The 20,919-nt window shown below is 37.3% G+C and overlaps 1 protein-coding gene across 1 annotated transcript; it reads left to right on the forward strand.

The window, feature by feature from the left end:
• The first annotated feature begins 581 nt into the window (after nucleotides 1-581).
• LOC131601966 (cyclin-B1-2-like) lies at nucleotides 582-3,137 on the forward strand. The gene is made up of 4 exons (XM_058873905.1): nucleotides 582-778; nucleotides 975-1,075; nucleotides 1,413-1,510; nucleotides 2,841-3,137. Exons 1-4 carry the CDS (start codon nucleotides 650-652, stop codon nucleotides 2,939-2,941), a joined length of 429 nt encoding a protein of 142 aa, XP_058729888.1. The 5' UTR covers nucleotides 582-649; the 3' UTR covers nucleotides 2,942-3,137.
• Nucleotides 3,138-20,919: the final 17,782 nt, after the last annotated feature.

The following is a 20,919-nucleotide window of genomic DNA, read 5'->3' on the forward strand; positions in this document are numbered from 1 at the left end:
TATTAATATTATATTTATGAATTAAAATATTAAATAATAAGAAAGAGAGTAAAAACTAATTTTTTGATATTTTTGTTGATAATGAGTGCTTGGGACAAAAAGTTGTCCCATGGTTTAGTGGGGGACAAGAAATTATGATTTTGTCCAGTACCTTGCCATATTTTTTGTCCAGTACCATGATTAGTTTCTGCATCAAACAGAGTACAAAAAAAAATGTCTTGTCCAGTACCTAGTTTTTTAGCAAATCAAACGCACCCTAATACTAAGAGAAAAGGGGTGATGCAGTGACAGTGTAAAATAGTTTTACAGTGTCAATCAATCACAACCATGTATCTAATTCCATCACACTTTTATCTTTAAAAAATTTTAATGACATGGCAAATTGCTTGTTTTTTATTGGATGACAGTGTAAAACTGTTTTACACTGTCCGTGCATATCCATTAAACCCTAATACTAATACTACAACTTAAAAAAAAATCATTTTATTAAATTAAAAGTTATGCAAAAACTATAAAACAAGTAAAAAAAATGATTAACTTGTTAACAAAGAAATTTTAAGACTTGATATATATAAATGGATTCTGTTGCACTGTTGAAGCTTGAAACAAAGCTTGAAACTGAAAGAGAATTGAAGATTGTAACACAAAAATGGAGGAAGCATCTAAAACCATTGCACACCAAATCGGAGGTATCCAAAACGACATTCTCCGGTTCGGACTCCCCGGAATCAAAAGCGACATCGTTGGCTCTCACCCTCTCGAATCATCTCTCCAATCTGTAACCCAATCCTCTCTCTCTCTTCTTTTGTTTTTGATTTGGATCTAGTAATTTCTGTTGTTACCGATTCCCCTTTTTAATTAGGGTTTTGAAATAATTGATCGAAGAAAACCCTAAAAGTGCCCTATCTAATTGATCGAAGTTCGGTTTTTGAAGTGTTCTGTTTGATTGTTCTTCGTTTGGGTGTCATTGTTAGGTAAGGGGAGTGGAAGAAGCTATGACGAGGCAATGCAAAGTGAATCTGTATGGAGCTGCTTTTCCACTGAAGGAGGAACTTGATAGGCAAATACTTTCTCGGTATGACTATTTCTAATTTTATTCATCTGATTTTCAACTCTAGTTAGCTTTATAAAATGATTCAAAATCAAAACAGGTGGTAACATGATTTGAAACGTTGTTTGTATAAGTAGTGAGTGTTTTAATGTGTGTAGTAGAAATTTCCGTCGCAGTTTATGTATTGGAGGAGATAGGAAAAACAATGGTATTCTAAATATGTGTTGGTATGTGAATGTGAGTAACTGACAATGACTCTTGGTGTGGTGTTTTTATTTTTGCTGTAGAATAAATAGCTTAAATATCTTTATTGAAAAAGGAGAGTGATTTGAATTTGATGTAATACGATTGTTTCCTGTAGGTTCCAGAGGCCTTCTGGGGGGATTCCTTCTTCAATGCTGGGTTTGGAGACTATTACAGGAAGTCTTGATCACTTTGGTTTTGAGGATTTTCTAAATGGTGATATGACTTGCCTTTCTTTTTTCTTTTTGGTAGTTGTTATTACTCTATTTTCATTAGCTGAACTATGTTTTTTTTTTAATTGACTAATGTTAGTAGTTAGCTTTTATTTTTGTTAGAAGGGGAGTTTTACACATATCACTTTAATTCCTATGTTCCTCTCTCAAACCACCTCATGACTCCCTTTAGCTGAACTATGTATGGAAGCTACATGTAGTCAGTATCCAGTCCGGCCAGTCATTATTTCTCTCTGTAGCATTTAGTTACGTGATATATTAGAATTATGAATAATGCTAACAAGATACTCTTTAACAATTAACACACACTTTCTAACCAACTCTTTTATATTGGTTAAATGGGCCCCCTTAATTTATACGTGACCCACATGATTTGGCGGGGTACTTGCAATTATGCTCTATTTGTTTTCTGATGATTATAAAAGTCGGAGGACTTATACAACACTAAGGCTCCATAATCCAACAGAGATATTAATATGAAAATTTTATTAGCTGATTTAGAATTTATTGTGAACAATGTTATCAAATATCTGCCATGGCAGCGTTATGGCAGATATACATGGCGGTTTTTGGGCTCACCACAAATCCACAATAGTTAAAATCGACTGATATTGCGGGTTTTTCCGCCATTATCTGCTATAACGGCGCCGCAAAGCGGCATATATAGTGGGATTTTGGCTCTCCCCATGGACCGTCATCAGCCAAACTGTTATTGTCCCAAAAGTGTGCATTCCTTAACTATCTCGAGGTTTCTTGTTTTAGTAAGTGATGTTGGGACCTTTATGGTGGTCCTTCAAGTGACCCAAACTCAATTAATCCATACGTATAGAAAAGAGAAATAAACATCAATGAGAAATAACTCTTGGAGACAAATCAAGATTGGGCAGAGGGGGTATGACTGCTAAAGTCAATGCTGCTGCTGCTGCACATGCTGGCATCCCTGTTAGTATAAAACAGTTGTGTGCTATGACACTCATATATTTGCTGCATCCAATAGAAGTTGAATAATTGTGGATTAGTGTTATTGTCCCAGCTATTTTAGATAATTGAATTTGTTTTAAGCACTATTTATACCCTTGGACTGAAATTCTACTAAATAGTTGAGTTACTTTCAATCCAAAAAAAAGCTATTGGATTGACTATTACTTTCAACCCAAAAAAGAACTATTGGATTGACTATGTTATTTTGGATCCATGATAAATAGTTAAGGATTGTGCTATTATATGATGCTTATTACTTTTGGTTCATTGGCATATGGCACTTTGTCAGTACTTCTCTGTACCTTTCTCAATGTTTTGAATGTTGCATGCAGACCCTCGCGAATCAGAGACTTTCCGGCCATTGGATATGCATCATGGAATGGAAGTTCGTTTTGGGATATCTAAAGGACCTGTCTACCCAAGTCTTATATGATTAAGTTTTACTGTTATTTTTGTACTAAGAAACCAGTATTTCTGTTGAGGTTATTAGAAGTAAAGGGTCCAAGGAACTTGCACATTTACTTGTTGACTTGTGTTTGCCTATGTTTTGGATACTATAAATGTTCTGGTCCATATAAACTTCGAATATCTATCTCTTAAAGTAAAGCATACTTTATGTATTTTAGGCATTTGAGTTGATCCTACTGCGTCTAGTCTAGCTTGTCTCCTACTTCTGTGATTGGAGAATTCATAAAATTATCCATTGCTATGATGTGAGAAGTGCTAGTCATTGTTGAGATGATAAATTTAAAAGCTTTTAATGATTTTCATATTTTATATATCTGAGGTGCGAATTAGTAGAAACATGATGAAACTCAGGGCTGGACAAAATAATAGAAACCGGTCCAATCCGACCTATCCGTGCGGCCCGCTAAGGCACGGTTCGGGTGGGCTGGGTCTTCGGGTTAACTGGTTCAAGACAACTGGATTCACATGGGTTGGACCGGTTGGTTTCAGATGGTTTATTGTAGCCCACCGAAATCCAAACCCGACCGGCCTAGTATCAGATTTATTATCTTGTGAGGTTTTAATAGAGGTGGATTGGGGGTGCCCTGGTTTGAATCACTTGGCCCAAATGAAAAAAAACCTCTATGCAAACACAAACCCTTCTTCAATTCGAGACATTTCAATTGCAATTTTCATTTCAGTCTAGGGTTTTGTTATGAACATTGTCTTCCTTCCTCTAACTCCGCCGTCACTTGTGCTTCGTCTTTACATCATTGCGGCGCACTACGACACCACCACAAACCACCGTTCATGTAAGTTCTTCATCTTTCTATTTATCCTTCTCTCTCTGTTTGTTTACCTTATTATTAGCATTTCTGTTACCTTTACCCGGGGTTTGACGTTAGTTTGATGTCGGATGTTGCTTGATATGTTAGTTTCGTTACAAACACTGTTATGAATTTGTGGTATTATTAATGAATGATCTTGTTCATAATATTGTTTCATATGTTAGTTTCATTTCGAATACTATTGTGTATTTTACAATGTCTGATTTCTCTTTAACTAGCAGGGAAAGTGAAACTCAACCTTTGCATTTTATTTAAAATGCTCTACCTGGGGGGTTCCAAAAGATTTTTGAGTTAGGTAATGAATAATAGTCTTCGTGGGACTTACATATATGGATGTAAGTGATCTTACTTTGAGCTGCAGGTTGCTGGGGAAAATGAAACTTGAGCTTTACATATGATTTACATGCTCTTTTAGAATTATATTTCTTTAAGAGATATCTCTAATTTTTCTGAGACTAAAATAACAAGGTTAATCTTTGAAGTCTTCCTATTTATAAAGCCATTGTATGGTATCTCTGCTTGATAATTTTAAAAACCATATAAGGCATTCTGTGTTGCAATATGTTACAGTTTATTATGATTACAATTTTACATGCTGTATGAATTGATTTTGCAGAGTGCAGTCTTGGTGAATTTTGCAGAGTGTCGTCTTGGAGAATTTTGCACTGCTGTATATGTATGAATTGGTTCTGCAGAGTGCAGTCTTGAAGAATTTTGCAGAGCTTGTTATGTGAGATTGCTGTATGAATTGATCTATGCTCTTCCGTTGAGCAGATAGGTTTGTTGTAAAACTTATCTAAAGTATGAGTGGGTTTGCTTGAAATCACATGATGCTCCTTCCATGGCTGTCCACAGTTGTTTTCTTTGCTTTTTTTAAACAACTTTTACTCTCTAAATTGGACTTTGACTTTCATCAGCATCTATACTTAACCGGAGTTTGATGCATTGGTTGACCTAAGAGCTTTCCTATTCATTCAACACACTGTTCCTAGAAAACGTGTTTATGCTTGCTCTGATCCTTGTTATCTATTAATAACATGAGAGTTTTATGCCTTTTTTTTACATTAAATATTTGGTTTACTATCAGGTTCTTATGTCAAAATGAATAATTTATTTGGTTGCATGATGTTGTTAATAGCTAATAAAAATAACAAACTGATTTTAATGTCTTAATAGAATAATTATAGATGGATGTTGGTTTTTGGATTGCAGGATCTCATCTCAAGGGTTTTTATTATTCTTGTCTGCTATTCAACAAGTTGCTGGGATAAGTCATGCATCCTAGGCTTCCTTGCCTTTTTTTTTTTTTTTTTTCATTTGCAGCAGTATAGAGCTAGTAGACTGGCCTTGGACAAATATGGATAGTGGAATGTGTAGAACATGCCATTTGATTAGTTCACGACTATCTTATCTTGTTCAAGAAGCTTATGATCCTCTTGTCAATGCAATGGAACATTGAGTTTTTTTTTTATAATATAGCTTTATTTAAAAAATTAAAATGCAGCTGAATTTTTTTATTACAAAATTAAATATCAATTAACCGAATAAACCAATCCATTTTATCCGATAAACCGATCAAACCGATTAAAAATTCAGCCGGAATTGGCCCTAGCAAATGCATTCATGGTTTGACGTATTGAACTCGAATCCAACCCAAACCGACCGGCGTCCAGCTCTTGTGTTCTATTCTTAACCATTTTAAGTTTTTCGATAAAAATACTTTTGAAATTCAAATAACAAAAATCAACACCTAGATTTTCACCATAATAATGAGACATGGACTGCAAGGTGTATACATAAAAAAGAGAAAAGTTCTAATTCATAACCCACTCCAGCCACACGTTAATAACAATAAAGGGATTAAAAAATATTTTGAAATTTTGAGACATATTTTAACAACTATTTGTCAAGAATATGGTTGTATTCGTAAAAGAGTTATTGGGTGTTTGGATTGATGGAGAACATAGTTGATTTTGATAGTATTTAGTTTGATAGAATTTATTTTAATAAAATTAAGTTTAGTAGAATTGGTTTATGTTTGGATATATTTATGTAAAAGTAAGTTGAACAATAGATTTCAGTGTAAAAATCACGTTTAAATTCAGAAGTTACAAATTCTAACCGTAAGTAGAATCAATTTTGGACGCAAAAACAATTCTACTTTAAAACATCCAAACTCCTCAAAATTACTCTAGAATCAGTTCTACACTTTTAGAATTGCTTTTTGTTAGTGCGTGAGACACTTTCGTGAGAGGAGAAAGATAGAGGGAATAAGGAAATAAGAATTGCTATATTGAATATATAAGACTGAATTACAATAGGTTTATTTATATATAGCTAACTTGTGTACTAAGTAATAAACCCTAAACTTAATTGACTTTGGGCTTGGGCTACACAACTTGGATTATATAACAACATACCCCATATAATCCAAGTTGTCGAACATACACTGATTAAAGTCAATCTAAACTATTCCTAATTTCTTTCTCAAATTTAGGAATCTGTCGATCTTCAATCCTTTGATGAAAATATCGGCCAATTGTGGTTCACTTGAGCAATGCCTCACCTCAAGTTCACTTTGATTCGCCTTCTCCTTTAAGAATTAAAATCTAGTTTTAGTGTGCTTACTCCTACCATGCATAATTGGATTCTTTGCAAGATTTATGGTTGTTTTGATGTCGATCTGCAGTACCAGATGTTTCTTCACTTCGACCTCCATTTCTTCAAGCACATATTTGATACAAATCGGTTGACACGCAACATAAGATCATGCTTTATATTCATCCTCACATGATGACAATGCCACCACAAATTGCTTTCTCGAGCACCATGAGATTGGAGCACCAAATACTTGAAAGAAGTAACTGGTTGTGTTTCTTCGACCTTCCTTACCTCCACACTAATCAACATCTAAATAAAAAATAATCACAACTTCTTTGCTTTCAGAGTCTCGTCAAAATAAAATTCTATAGTTTATCTATCCTTTTAAGTATCTCAGGATTCTTCTTGCAGCCTTCATGTGTGACACCATTGGTTCACTCATGTACCTGCTCACTAATTTAACTACAAAACCTATATTTGATCGACTATTGCACACATATCTCAGAGATTCCACAATTTGTTTGAATACATTAGCTATTTCAAACAATTAAATATATCATGACCCACTAAATCCTTCGCTAGTTCATGATTGTGAATGTCACTTATAATTGTTACCTTCTAACCATTATCGCTTGGCATAGATCTCAACATAAATGGACATTTAAATTTTCTACTAAAAGTGACTTCAGACAATTTCTGGTTCTTGTAATTTCTTTCTCTCTCACAACCCATACTCAATTTATCTTTCCTCCCCTTTGATCCCATTGGTTGTATCAAAATGAATAGTAATAACAATAATACCATGTTTTCTCCTAATAGACTTACCCATGATAACGCGTCGGCCCAGGAGGAAAATCTCTATTAATTAAAACATATAATGAATGACTGGTTTATGCTAGAGATACTAAAATTCATTTAAATTTTTCACAAAATATAAAAAAATTAATGAATGAATCATTTATGCCATAAATAACAAAAAAACATGCAAAAAAAAAACATACAACGTATTTTCTCGTGCTCCTTTCGCGTTTTCAAATTAGTATAACAAACCATGATGCACACCTCTTCGTAGTGTCATCCATCATAGCCAAATATACCTTCATGTGAGATAGTCAACATGACTCATTCTCCGGTAATCTTGTAATATCCTGTTTTGTAACATTTTAAATCTAGACTTAATTAGTCCTACGATACCTTAACTTAATTTAAGGTATCACTTTGGTCCCTGATTTTAGTCTCTGTTAACCAACTTAGTCCATTCTATTAACTCTTAACTTTAAATATCACATGTGAGACAATATTATTAAATGTCCACCATAGACTTTATTATTTTTTTTATTTTAATTTTAACCATTTGATTTTTTAATCAATTTTACACATTTTGATCTTAAGGGTCTATTAGTTATAACAGTACACCACCAACACCTAATTTTTTTACCTATCTTCATCTTCTTCTCCCTTCTCCATCTTCATCACTGTCTTCATAAATCTTCATCCAAAATTCATAAAATTCCTAAAATCTTCTTCTTCTTCTTCTTCTTATATGGAAACTGCAGAAATCAGACCCTTTTTTAGAATCACAACTCATAATTTATGTGAAGCAACAACTCTCATTGACAGTTTCAAACCTAAAGCGCTACTTTGAAAATCAAAGTTCATATGTTTCAATTTCTCCCAAATTCAAAAACCTAACTTTAACAATACCATGATTAGAGACCCTCGCTCCCCATTGTCTCTTCGATGTTAGTTATCTTTTTCTAGGGTTTAGTTGTATCTGGGATTACCAACACCATGACCTTTATATCTTTCTTTAGCCAGGAGCTCATCTTCCCAATTTATATAGGGTTATGCCTTATTCATTAAGTCACTAAAAGATAACTTGAGTCATAGTTTTTTCTGGAACATGCAATCTGACCTCAAACCCTTCATAAATATCTAACATTGTAGTTCGTGGTTTGTACCTCCTACCTCTATGACCAATTTTGCAAAACGGTCTATGTATTCACATAGAGTTTCTTTCTTCCCCTGTGTGATCCCGTTAAGCACCACCATAGTTGTAGGTTTTTGTTTTTGGGCGATAAATTGGGAGGTGAAGAAGTCATATAGATCCTTCCCCGAATCAATTCTTCCATTCATAATAGTCTTAAACCACATCATAGCATCTCTTGCAAGGACTAGCGTAAAGAACTTACACTTTATGGCCCCATGGGCGTGATAGCAGTCCAACATGTTATCGACACACTCTACAAGTTCGTCAGGGTCCCCAGTCCCTTCATTGTTGAGTAGCTTCATAGGTTTCTCTAGGGACATATGGATTATGCTGTCAAGGATGCATGCATATATCGAGTTCCTTTTTCATTATGTAGTAGAAGCATATGCTTCTCCTATATTTTTTATTAGGGAATGGTGCATCGGTGACCAACGATGGTTGTGTACTTCAGATGGAGTATGACTCCCTGCCCTTCTTTCAGAGCCGTTAGGAGGAGCTCAATGTTTCTTACTTTGGTGGCTGTTCGGAGATTGTGGAGTAACTCCACGTGTTGTGGTTGCTTTGGTGAGGATTGACTTTAGTATCATGGCAAGACTACTGTACGGTGCCGCCTCATGTGTATTACTCTATCTCAGAGGGGCATACGGTAAGATTTCTTTAATTCTCAAGATCAAGTTGTAGCAACCTGCCCTAAATATTAAGCTTTTAGAGTCGCCACCTATTCTGAAGGGCGAATAGGAAACCCTACGCAGTTTAGAGATCGGGGTAAGATTATTATAATCAGGTCGAGGGAAGGTGTTAGGCACCCTCAACCCTTTCCTAAGGTTTGTATCTAAGGTTAAGGCTTATGGCTAAAATATTTAGGATAATAGCTAAAGAAGTGAAAAGGGCAAAATTGAGATTTTAAGTGAATTGAGATTTTAGGGAGGGGGACTCGCCTTGGTTATCCAAGTGCCTACGTATCTCCCTAGGGAGAATCAGAGTAAACGTAGTTTGGGCACAAGGTTGTACGCCTTAGAATTGATTACGGAGGTGTTTGAAGGCTTTTTGAATGGCCTATTGTAGTTTTGAAATGCAAATGTTCGCAAGGTATTTTGAATTACCTTATCGTAGTTTGAACATCGCAGTATTGAAGAGATGAAAATCTGTGGTGTCGTGGTTTGGTGTGTTTTAGATTTGGGCGCACAACCCTGATTTGATATGTCACCGTTAGATGCGATGATCAATAGATTTGATCATTATAGTTAACAGATTAATGGGGCATTGTTGGTTACTCTGATCGATAGATTCGATCGTCGCGGGCAGCAAATTGAATGTATTTTAAATTATTTAAATTTTTTTATCTCTTGTCTAATGCGACTAATAGATTTAGTCGGGTCGGGAAGAGAATTAATTAAGGGTTATTGTTTTGCCAAATGGCAGTGGGATTGAGCAAACCCTAATATATGATCACCTTCCTAGGGTTTTTGTGATTTTTAATATTTAAACTAATTAAAATAGACTAAATCGAATAATCAAAATAATCGGGAGTTACTCCTAAATATTTGTAGCCTTAATACTAATTATATTCTAATCCTAAATAGATAGATAAATCAAATTAAATATAATTGATTAATTTTAAATCTAAACAATTAATTAATAAAGCAGATAAAATATATATAATAAAACCTGGTTTTTTTTATCCTGTGCAGCATCCCTGATAGTCCATGACGGACCTGCAGATCTACGTGCATTAGATCTGATAGTGGTGCGATCCTGTGGCTGCTGGTGGAGGGTGCATCCTGGTCACGCGTGAGAGAGGCGCACTGGATACCCAAATAAACCATAACACATAGTTGTAAAAAATTAACCGGCGCCAGTGGGGTTCGAACCTCTGCCTCTATAGATACCCACGCTACCAATTGCCATGCGTGCTGGAATTGTTTCTTGATAAAAATACGATTCAGAAAAATTAAACAAAAAAAATATCCATTAATTGAAAAATCAAACAGACTCCTCTTGTTTCACGTAGAGCCAATCCGGGATGTTGTAGGTAACAGATTGGTACGTCATGGGTATGGTTCCGTTGGCTTGGAGAAGGTTAACGGTGCGGCCATCGTTGTGAGTGAAGATAGCGGTTTTGCGCGTTTTGATCGGAGGAGATGTGGTCGGTTGCTGTGTTGACGCTGCGGCGGCATCGCGTAAGTTCGCCGGCGACGGAGGTGGCGAAGTTAATTGTGGTGCTGCATGGCTGTGTCGGTTTTCGCTTCCGATCTTGATTTATTTGCTTCTTTTTCCCGCACAACAAACAGAGATGAGAACACGACATGTCTATGATGATTAAATGAAATACAGATATTGAGATCAAGTGTATTAAGAGTGATTGAATTCCTGTGCTTAGTTCATGTTAGGATTTGTTTTGAGTTTATGTTGTTATGATGATGATTTCAAGGCTGGATAAATGATGGTTGATATTGTTTTGGCAAAACGTGAAAAGGTTTTGTTAAGTTTGAGATTGGATTGGGTGGTGGATTTGGTCTTTGAGTTTGATTCATGAAATTGGTGTATGGCTTTTTTTTTTTGTGGTGTTAGCAGAGTGGTGATTGTTAAATGGGAAAATATGTTTAAGGTGAGGAAGTGTTGTTCGTGAGAAGGGTTTTTGAAAGTGGCCTCTTAAAAGTGGTAATAAGGATTCATTGTTTTTTATTCCGGCTCCCCCTTCTTATTGGCTGACAACTTCCTCTCTTTTATAATACATAAATTAGGGGTTTTTTCTTAATGGGCCTAGTGCCCAATTAACCTAATAACCCAAAATAAACTAAACTTAATAATCCTAATATTAAAATAATCCTAATGATCCTAATAATATTATCAAAATTAATAATAATACTCCTAATAATAATATTAACAATCCTAATAGTAATAAATAATAATAGTTAGTAGAATTACAATAATAATAATTCTAATAATAATAATAATAATAAAAAAGTAAATGGTAAGTTGAATAAAAATGAGTAAATATAAAATAAATTATAATGACTAAAAAACCCCAAGAAATAAGATAGATGGGCCAAATGATTGGGCCCAAGTACCTTCTAATTTTAACCCCATTTTAATTCAGGATATTTTATAAGAGAGTGGGTTTAACAATCGAAATGTTAAACCCCATGGCCCTTAATTTAATACCCCTGATGAATTAATTGACGTAGATTTGATCGGGCAAATTTTGGGGTACAGCAGTTGCCCCTATTCAATCTTCTTAAACCTGAAGGGTCAGATAGGCACGTCTGCCTATCGTGATCTAAAGGTAGAAGATGATTGAACACTGAAGTGCCCTGAAATTTGCATTTGTCGGAAAAAATTTCCGTGGGACATGGGCTTAAAGATGTCACCCAAGGTAAATACCTTTCTTTTTTCAGAATGTGAAGCGAATGCTTTTGGAAGGAACCACTTGCTTTGATTGTAGTACAGCCTAAAAAGGAAACCTGAATTTTATGCAATGTTATGATGCATGCGATGTATGATGCAGTGAGCTTCTCAAAATAAATGAGAGCGATGTATGTATATGCATTATGTATGAATGAGGTATGTAATTGAATAATGCATGATTGTTAGTTATGTTAGTTGAAGTATGTTAGTAACTTTGAAAAAGAGAAATAAAACCTTTGTCTGTTAGTGATGATGTTTTGGAGAAGATCACTGCCGAGGGACTAACGTGATAAACCCAGTTGAGAAACCCTTTGTAAAACCATGTTGTAAAACCCTTTGTGAACCCCTTTGTAGTCTTGAAGAATATCACTGCCGAGGGACTAACGTGATAAACCCAATTGAGAAACCTTTCGTAAAACCCTTTGATCACTGCCGAGGGACTAACGTGATGGGTAAACGTAACTATCAATAGTGACGAATTGAAGTTTTGTTGTGTAGAAGATAGTTAACTTGCTATGGCGCTAGCAAGCTTTCGTAGTTTGTGAACCCCACTTACTATAGTTCTAGTAAGTTTTCGTAGTTTTGTGAACCCCACTTACTATGTTCTAGTAAGTTTCTGTAGTTTGTGAACCCCAAAAGGATCACTTTCTATAGCTCTAGCAAGTTCACCTGCACCAATAGGATTACTTGTCATAGTTCTGACAAGCTCACCTGCACCATTTGGATCATCTGCCCTTGTTCGGACAAATTTCACCTGCACCATTTGGATCATTTGCCCTGGATCGGACAAATTTCACCTGCACCATTTGGATCATTTGCCCTGGTTCGGACAAATTTCACCTACACCATTTGGATCATTTGCCCTGGTTCGGACAAATTTCACCTGCACCATTTGGATCATCTGCCCTTGTTCGGACAAATTTCACCTGCACCATTTGGATCATTTGCCCTGGCTCGGACAAATTTCACCTGCACCATTTGGATCATTTGCCCTGGCTTGTACAAATTTCACCTGCACCATTTGGATCATTTGCCCTGACTCGGACAAATTTCACCTCCACCATTTGGATCACTTGCCCTGGTTCGGACAAGTTCACCTGCACCAATAGGAGTCACCTGCCCTGGTTCGGACAAGCTTACCTGCATAAGATAAATCATTTGCTATAGTTCTAGCAAACTTACCTGCATGAAAAAGATTCACTTGCTATAGCGCTAACAAGTTTATCCGCATAAAGTCCTTGACGGTATCTTGTAGATGTATGAAGATATTGCTCGCGACTCGAGGGTCGGAAGGAAAACGATATGTTTAGAAACCCACGACTCGAGGGTCGAAAAACAAACCAGTAACAACACGAGGGTTGGAGACTTACGACTCGAGGGTCGGAAACAAACCAATCACAACACGAGGGTTGGACACTCACGACTCGAGGGTCGGAAAACAAACCAATCACAACACGAGGGTCGGACACTCACGACTCGAGGGTCGGAAACAGAACTTTTGTAGTATTTGAATGCACTTGATGATATGTATATGCTAATGCGTATGTATGTATGCTGATGCTGATGTCAAATCCCAAGATTTTATCTCCTTAAACCCATTGAATTTGTTTAATCCATGCTTGCACCTATACCCCGACTATGCTTATGCTGACTTGGTAATGTTTCTGTATGTGGATTGATGTAATGAGTGGAACGGAATAATGTCTTCTATAAGGCTACCTGAAAAGGTTTCTGGAATGGATGTAAAAATTTGTCTTAAAGAAGACTACCCAAAAAGGTTCTTAGAATGGATAGAAATTTGTCTTAAAGAAGACTACCTAGAAAGGTTTCCGAAATGGATGTGAAAATTTGTCTTAAAGAAGACTACCTGAAAATGTTCTTAGAAAGGATAGAAAATTGTCTTAAAGAAGACTACCTGAAAAGGTTCTTAGAATGGATAGAAATTTGTCTTAAAGAAGACTACCTGGAAAGGTTCTTAGAATGGATAGAAATTTGTCTTAAAGAAGACCATCTGGAAAGGCTGAAAATGTCTTACAAAGACTACCTAAAAAGGTTCTTGGAGAGGACAGTGAACGTCTTAGAAAAGACCACCTAGAAAGGTTCATAGAATGTCTTAAAGAAGACCACCTGAAGAGGTTCCTGAGAAGGATGACAAATTGTCTTAAAGAAGACTACCTGGAAAGGCTGAAAATGTCTTACAAAGACTACCTACAAAGGCTGAAACATGTCTTAAAAAAAGGCTACCTAAAAGGTTCTTGGAAAGGATCGTAAGATTTGTCTTAGAAAAGACCACCTAGAAAGGTTCTTTAGAAAAACAATGTTTTAAAGAAGACTACCTAAAAAGGTTCTTGGAAATGGCGATGATTGTCTTAAAGAAGACTACCTAGAAAGGTTCTTAGAAAAATAATGTCTTAAAGAAGACTACCTGAAGAGGTTCCTGGAAAGGATGACAATTCGTCTTGAATAAGACTGCTTGAGGAGGCTCCTAGAAAGGATCGTGAGATTTGTCTTAAAGAAGACTACCTAAAAAGGTACGGTGTAATGTATCAACCAATGTATGTAATGCGTGACTTATATGTATTTGCATGATGCTCCAATGATAGGATGTTGATAACCAAAGCGTATACAGCTTGCCAATGTTGGATGGTAGGTTTGTTTGATCAGGTGGGGTGTGATGCTAGCGCGACTTCCCAATCCCTGTTTTTTTTTTAATTTTGAAGATCGTCGTTAGGAGAAAGATTTGTTCAATGTTGTAAAGTATGAGGATACTTTTTCCTTTTGTTGTGCGCCTTGCCCCAGTTTGGGCTTTTGAATTACTCCACGCCTTTAACCTTTTGAGGTTCTCCACGCCTTTAACCTTTCGAGGTTCTCCACACCTTTAACCTTTTGAATTGTTTACCTTATGGATTTGATATCCAATGCCCCAATGTTTAGCGGAAAAAAGATGCCTGTGATCTCCCAGCCATGAGGGAAGCGCTCCGAGAAATAACCTTGTCATATGCTTTGACGTTTAGATTGAAGGGTATGCCCTTGATCCCCAGGATATGGAGGGATTATCCATAGTGTTCTATCCTTTTGAATTTGAATTCTTCCTATGTTTGACATGCCCCCTGATTGAGGCTGCTTCGAGGTGTGCCCCAAGTCGATTGGTCCTTAGGAAGAGTGCCCCTAGTGAATAGGATGTTTGATCGCATGCCCCAGGGATCCTTGAAATTTTGCCCCTGTTTAGGAGAACCCTCTAGATGTGGTTCCCCCCATTCCAGAGTCTTTATCAGAAATGATCACCTTTGATTAAACCAATTTCGAGATTTCCTCGATGCTAAGTGTATATTCGTAGACAACGTTGTACCCTTTGAAAAGTAACTCCAATGCGACGCGTGTGCAAGTTTTGAAATCGAAGTCGGTTATGAATTAGGACTGGGTGTTTTTAAATGGATGCTTGAAGAAGCGTAGTGGTTAGGAACAATTTTAACAAACCTAGGAGTCAGTATAACAAATCCTGCTTAATATGCTTTCATAGTTAACCTTGCCTCAATTAGGACTTTTGAATGTTGTAACTTGGCCTGGTTCATGTTTTAAGAAACAATGGATATAAGGCTCAAAGTTTATTTACCCACCCCCTTTCTCCTTGATATTCTCTGAATCCTAAAAATTCGCTTAATCCAATGAATGTGCCTTGTTTGTAAGAGAATCGCTTCAGTTTTGATGCTGAGCGGAAGAATTAGGGAAAATCCAAGCACCGATGAAAATTTTGTGAAGACCCAAGCATTGATGTGAAACTTTGATGGTTTAGCAGTCACATGATTATCCTTTGTATTTCACCTTTGTTTTTATCCCTTATTTTTGCATGAACCCACTCCTTTGATTTTGATCCATCGGGATGCCCTAAAATTTACCTAAGTCATTTTTGTTTTCTTTTATGAAATTTTCCATTTTGACTTAGCGGGTGTTTTTTTTTCTTTTGAATGCTCCTTTTGAAATATTGATCGTTGGATATCGAATGTTGTGACTGCCATGTTGACTTTGATTTGTGAGCTTCACCTTTGATACTTCCTCGATCTTGAGTGATGTAATGAGGAAGAAGATTGTTGTGAATGTTATCTCCGTTGCTCCTTCATTCTTGGATGAATGCGAGGAAGAAGATGTGCTTGAACCTTTTGTTTTGCTTGATCCTTATGCTTGAATCTTTGCTTGGATTGACTGATTCTCTTGACAACCAAATTACACCGTTTAATTAATCGAAATCTACCCTGCCCCTGGTTGATATCAAGGTTTATTTGAAAAAATTAGAAACAAACTCCAACTCCTGGCTCGAGGGGGTGACGAGGGATTAACATCCTTATATCTCCACTGTTTGGGAATTGAAACAATGCCTGTACATCGTCGGTTCGGTCTTACCTTGAAAGCATATGTTTAGCTGGACTTAGTCATTTGTATTCGTCATTCTCCCTTAAGTTTGTTAATAAGCCTAAATTTGAAATAGAATAGAATAGAAGCGTGCGAGTGAATCGATTTCAAAACCTGTGTAGTCATCCCATTAGAATTGCTAACCCGAAGGTACAACTTTTATCCTGAGAAACACTTAGCGATCATAGGGGTTGAAATTCTGACATGATAAACACCTATTGATCCTAGGGACAATCTCCTTTGTAGATCCATTGATCTTGTTTTACTCCTTAGCTCTTTAGACTTGTAGAAGTAAGGGCAACCTCGAATTTTCCTTGGGCACGTCAAACCTATCGGGAATAAATTGTTAGCGGTGGGTTTTCGTCGTATCAAAACTTCATGAGTTTCCTTTGACTGAACCTCTTTTGCTTTTCCTATGGATAGTATCACACCGTTCGTAACCTCCAGAGTTTGTAGATTGATAGAGAGAACCTATGACCCTTTTGCCCCTTGGTGTGGAGTTAACATATGTCGCCTTCCCTCCATCGTAGTTATGCATCTTTGTTCAGGATTTTGCCCCAGTTGGACTAATCCTTGCCCCCAGGTTATCGTAGAGCGTCCTTGTAAATTTGATATGTTCTAAGGCGAACCCCTTTATGACTAGATACCCCTTAAGTGTATCTATGAGGGAACTCTTTTATTGAACTAATCCTTGCTCGATGATAAACTTTGTTGTATTTACAATCCTGTTTCGAAAAGGCCTGGACATGTAACTGGCATGACGAAAGGCATCCTTTTTCTCCTTTTGAGACCAAGTTCTTTCTCGATAATTTATCCTCCTTTATCCATAGTCTACGATCCTTTTTATTTGTGAGTCTCGGGAAATCGACTAGCGCGGTAGGTGTGGATGCGGGCGAGGATAGAAATGCGAATGTATGAATGCATGAAAATGCGAGTGCATGCGTATGCAAAGGAATCCTTTTTTTTTCGTATCATAACTCCTTGTATGTAATGCAATGCAGACGTGTGACGTATAATTCTAGGGATAGCCTTAGAGGCGACATTAGATCCTCGTTAAATCCCTGCGAGATAGATGTTATGACACGCCAATGGAAATCCCTTGGATTGGGGAGTATGTAGAAGGTAGCGGCTGATGACCGTTCAAGGCAGTCATCAAGTCTCATGGCCATCGAGAGGCCGTTCGACGTGTACCAATGAAGTTGTCCCTCGTGGGAAGGTTCTCTATGCGGAACACAGCCTATCTAAGGATGATATCGGACAAACTGAAATCCCTATAGGCAAGGGATTGAAGATGCATAAATGGAAATTCAAATCCTACAAGTTAGAGGGTGCGCGGGAATAGGCACATAGTGACCGTTCAGGACATTCACTGGATCTCATGGCCATCAAGAGGCCAATCGACGTGCGTTAATGAGGATGTCCTTCAGGGGAAGGACACGTCGTTGTAAACAACATATGGACATAAAAGAAAATCCCTACAGGCTAGGGAGTACGTAAATGTAAGCACGGGGTGACCGTTCATGACAGTCACTAAGTCTCACGGCCATCGTGAGGCCGATCAACGTAAGCTAACGAAGATGTCCTTAGTACGAAGCATGCGATTTAGAAATATAATCCCTACAGGCTAGGGAACACGTAGATGTAAGCACATGGTGACCGTTCAAGACAGTCACTAGGTCGCATGGCCATCGAGAGGCCAATCGACGTGCGTAAACGAAGATGTCCTTCGCGGGAAGGACACGATTTTAGAAATAGAATCCCTACAGGCTAGGGAATACGTAAATGTAAGCACGAGGTGACTGTTCAAGACAGTCACTAGATCGCATGGCCATCGAGAGGCCAATTGACGTGCGTAAGCGAAGATGTCCTTTGTGGGAAGGACACGCAGTTGTAAGAATATAGGGATATAAAAGGAAAGTCCCTACAGGCTAGGGAGTGCTTAGATGCAGGCGCGGGGTGACTGTTCATGACAGTCACTAAGTCTCATGGCCATCGAGAGGCCAATCAACGTGCAGAAATGAAAGTGTCCTTCGTAGGAAGGATATGGTCTTAGAAATAGAGTCCCTGCAGGCCAGGGAACGCGTAGGAATACCTGCAAAAATTAAAATGCAAGGCATTCGCAGTATATAAATTGCACATATATAATAAGCACGTAAGCACATCAGCCCTAGGTTCATAGGTTCGACGTAACGGCTTAGGGTGCCTACCCTTCCCATTGGTATGTACTAGAAGGTCTCATGGGGTTGTTCGTAGCCGCCTAGACTTTTTGTCTCTTTGGATTTTAGAACAACTCATTTATCCACGAGGTTCGAGTTTTAGGGGTAGGTTCCCAGAGAGATCAGCCAAATACCAAGTCCAGCCCTCAACAAGGTCAAGCCTCGTATCAGACCTTTCCGGATATTCAACCCACTCTGAGTGGAATTATAATAAGACTCGTAGGCGATGTAATTCCCCTCTGGTCTTAAATATAATTCCCAAACTTAAGTTTAACGACAATTTATATACAACCCAAGAAATGCAGTAAAATAACAAATATTCGGATAAACAAATATTTAATTAAATTACTGTAAATAAATATTATGGCTGTAAATAAATGCAATTGCGAATAAATAAATAAATAAATAAAATTTAAATATTTATAAAAAACCCTAAACCCTAAAATGGCGAATTAGTCAAACCCTAAAAATTTCGCCAAAAACCTAAACCGTTTACCAAAAAACCTAAACCCTCTCAAGCCTTAGGAGCATAATAATTCACCATTATAGTTTTATCCCCAGCAGAGTCGCCAGCTGTAGCAACATGCCCTAAAAATTAAGCTTTTAAAGTCGCCACCTATTCTGAAGGGCGAATAGGAAACCCTACGCAGTTTAGAGATCGAGGTAAGATTATTATAATCAGGTCGAGGGAAGGTGTTAGGCACCCTCAACCCTTTCCTAAGGTTTGTATCTAAGGTTAAGTCTTATGGCTAAAATATTTAGGATAATAGCTAAAGAAGCGAAAAGGGCAAAATTGAGATTTTAAGTGAATTGAGATTTTAGGGAGGGGGACTCGCCTTGGTTATCCAAGTGCCTACGTATCTCCTTAGGGAGAATCAGAGTCAACGTAGTTCGGGCACAAGGTTGTACGCCTTATAATTGATTACGGAGGTGTTTGAAGGATTTTTGAATGGCCTATCGTAGTTTTGAAATGCAAATGTTCGCAAGGTATTTTGAATTACCTTATCGTAGTTTGAACATCGCAGTATTGAAGAGATGAAAATCTGTGGTGTCGTGGTTTGGTGTGTTTTAGATTTGGGCGCACAACCCTGGTTTGATATGTCACCGTTAGATGCGATGATCAATAGATTTGATCATTATAGTTAACAGATTAATGGGGCATTGCTGGTTACTCTAATCGATAGATTCGATCGTCGTGGGCAGCAAATTGAATGCATTTTAAATTATTTAAATTTTTTTATCTCTTGTCTAATGCGACTAATAGATTTAGTCGGGTCGGGAAGAGAATTAATTAAGGGTTATTGTTTTGCCAAATGGCAGTGGGATTGAGCAAACCCTAATATATGATCACCTTCCTAGGGTTTTTGTGATTTTTAATATTTAAACTAATTAAAATAGACTAAATCGAATAATCGAAATAATCGGGAGTTACTCCTAAATATTTGTAGCTTAATCCTAATTATATTCTAATCCTAAATAGATAGATAAATCAAATTAAATATAATTGATTAATTTTAAATCTAAACAATTAATCAATAAAGCAGATAAAATATATATATATATATATATAATAAAACCTGGTTTTTTGATCCTGTGCAGCATCCCTGATAGTCCATGACGGACCTGCAGATCTACGTGCATTAGATCTGATAGTGGTGCGATCCTGTGGCTGTTGGTGGAGGGTGCATCCTGGTCACGCGTGAGAGAGGCGCACTGGATCCCCAAATAAACCATAACACATAGTTGTAAAAAATTAACCGGCGCCAGTGGGGTTCGAACCCCTGCCTCTATAGATACCCACGCTACCAATTGCCATGCGTGCTGGAATTGTTTCTTGATAAAAATACGATTCAGAAAAATTAAATACAAAAAAAAACATCCATTAATTGAAAAATCAAACAGACTCCTCTTGTTTCACGTAGAGCCAATCAGGGATGTTGTAGGTAACAGATTGGTACGTCATGGGTATGGTTCCGTCGGCTTGGAGAAGGTTAATGGTGCGGCCATCGTTGTGAGTGAAGATAGCGGTTTTGCGCGTTTTGATCGGAGGAGATGTGGTCGGTTGCTGTGTTGACGCTGCGGCGGCATCGCGTAAGTTCGCCGGCGACGGAGGTAGCGAAGTTAATTGTGGTGCTGCGTGGCTGTGTCGGTTTTCGCTTCCGATCTTGATTTATTTGCTTCTTTTTCCTGCACAACAAACATAGACGGTAACACGACATGTCTATGATGATTAAATGAAATACAGATATTGAGATCAAGTGTATTAAGAGTGATTGAATTCCTGTGCTTAGTTCATGTTAGAATTTGTTTTGAGTTTATGTTGTGATGATGATTTCAAGGCTGGATAAATGGTGGTTGATATTGTTTTGGCAAAACGTGAAAAGGTTTTGTTAAGTTTGAGATTGGATTGGGTGGTGGATTTGGTCTTTGAGTTTGATTCATGAAATTGGTGTATGGCCTTTTTTTTTTGTGGTGTTAGCAGAGTGGTGATTGT

This window comes from Vicia villosa, linkage group LG5 (assembly GCF_029867415.1).
Source record: "Vicia villosa cultivar HV-30 ecotype Madison, WI linkage group LG5, Vvil1.0, whole genome shotgun sequence".
NCBI classification, from domain to species: Eukaryota; Viridiplantae; Streptophyta; class Magnoliopsida; order Fabales; family Fabaceae; genus Vicia; species Vicia villosa.

Bases quoted from the DNA above. Each gene is read 5' to 3' on its own strand.
- LOC131601966 (XM_058873905.1), top strand. From the start codon at position 650: ATGGAGGAAGCATCTAAAACCATTGCACACCAAATCGGAGGTATCCAA. The intron at 779-974 runs GTAACCCAATCC...TGTCATTGTTAG, and splicing joins TCGAATCATCTCTCCAATCT to GTAAGGGGAGTGGAAGAAGC. The intron at 1,076-1,412 runs GTATGACTATTT...TGTTTCCTGTAG, and splicing joins GATAGGCAAATACTTTCTCG to GTTCCAGAGGCCTTCTGGGG.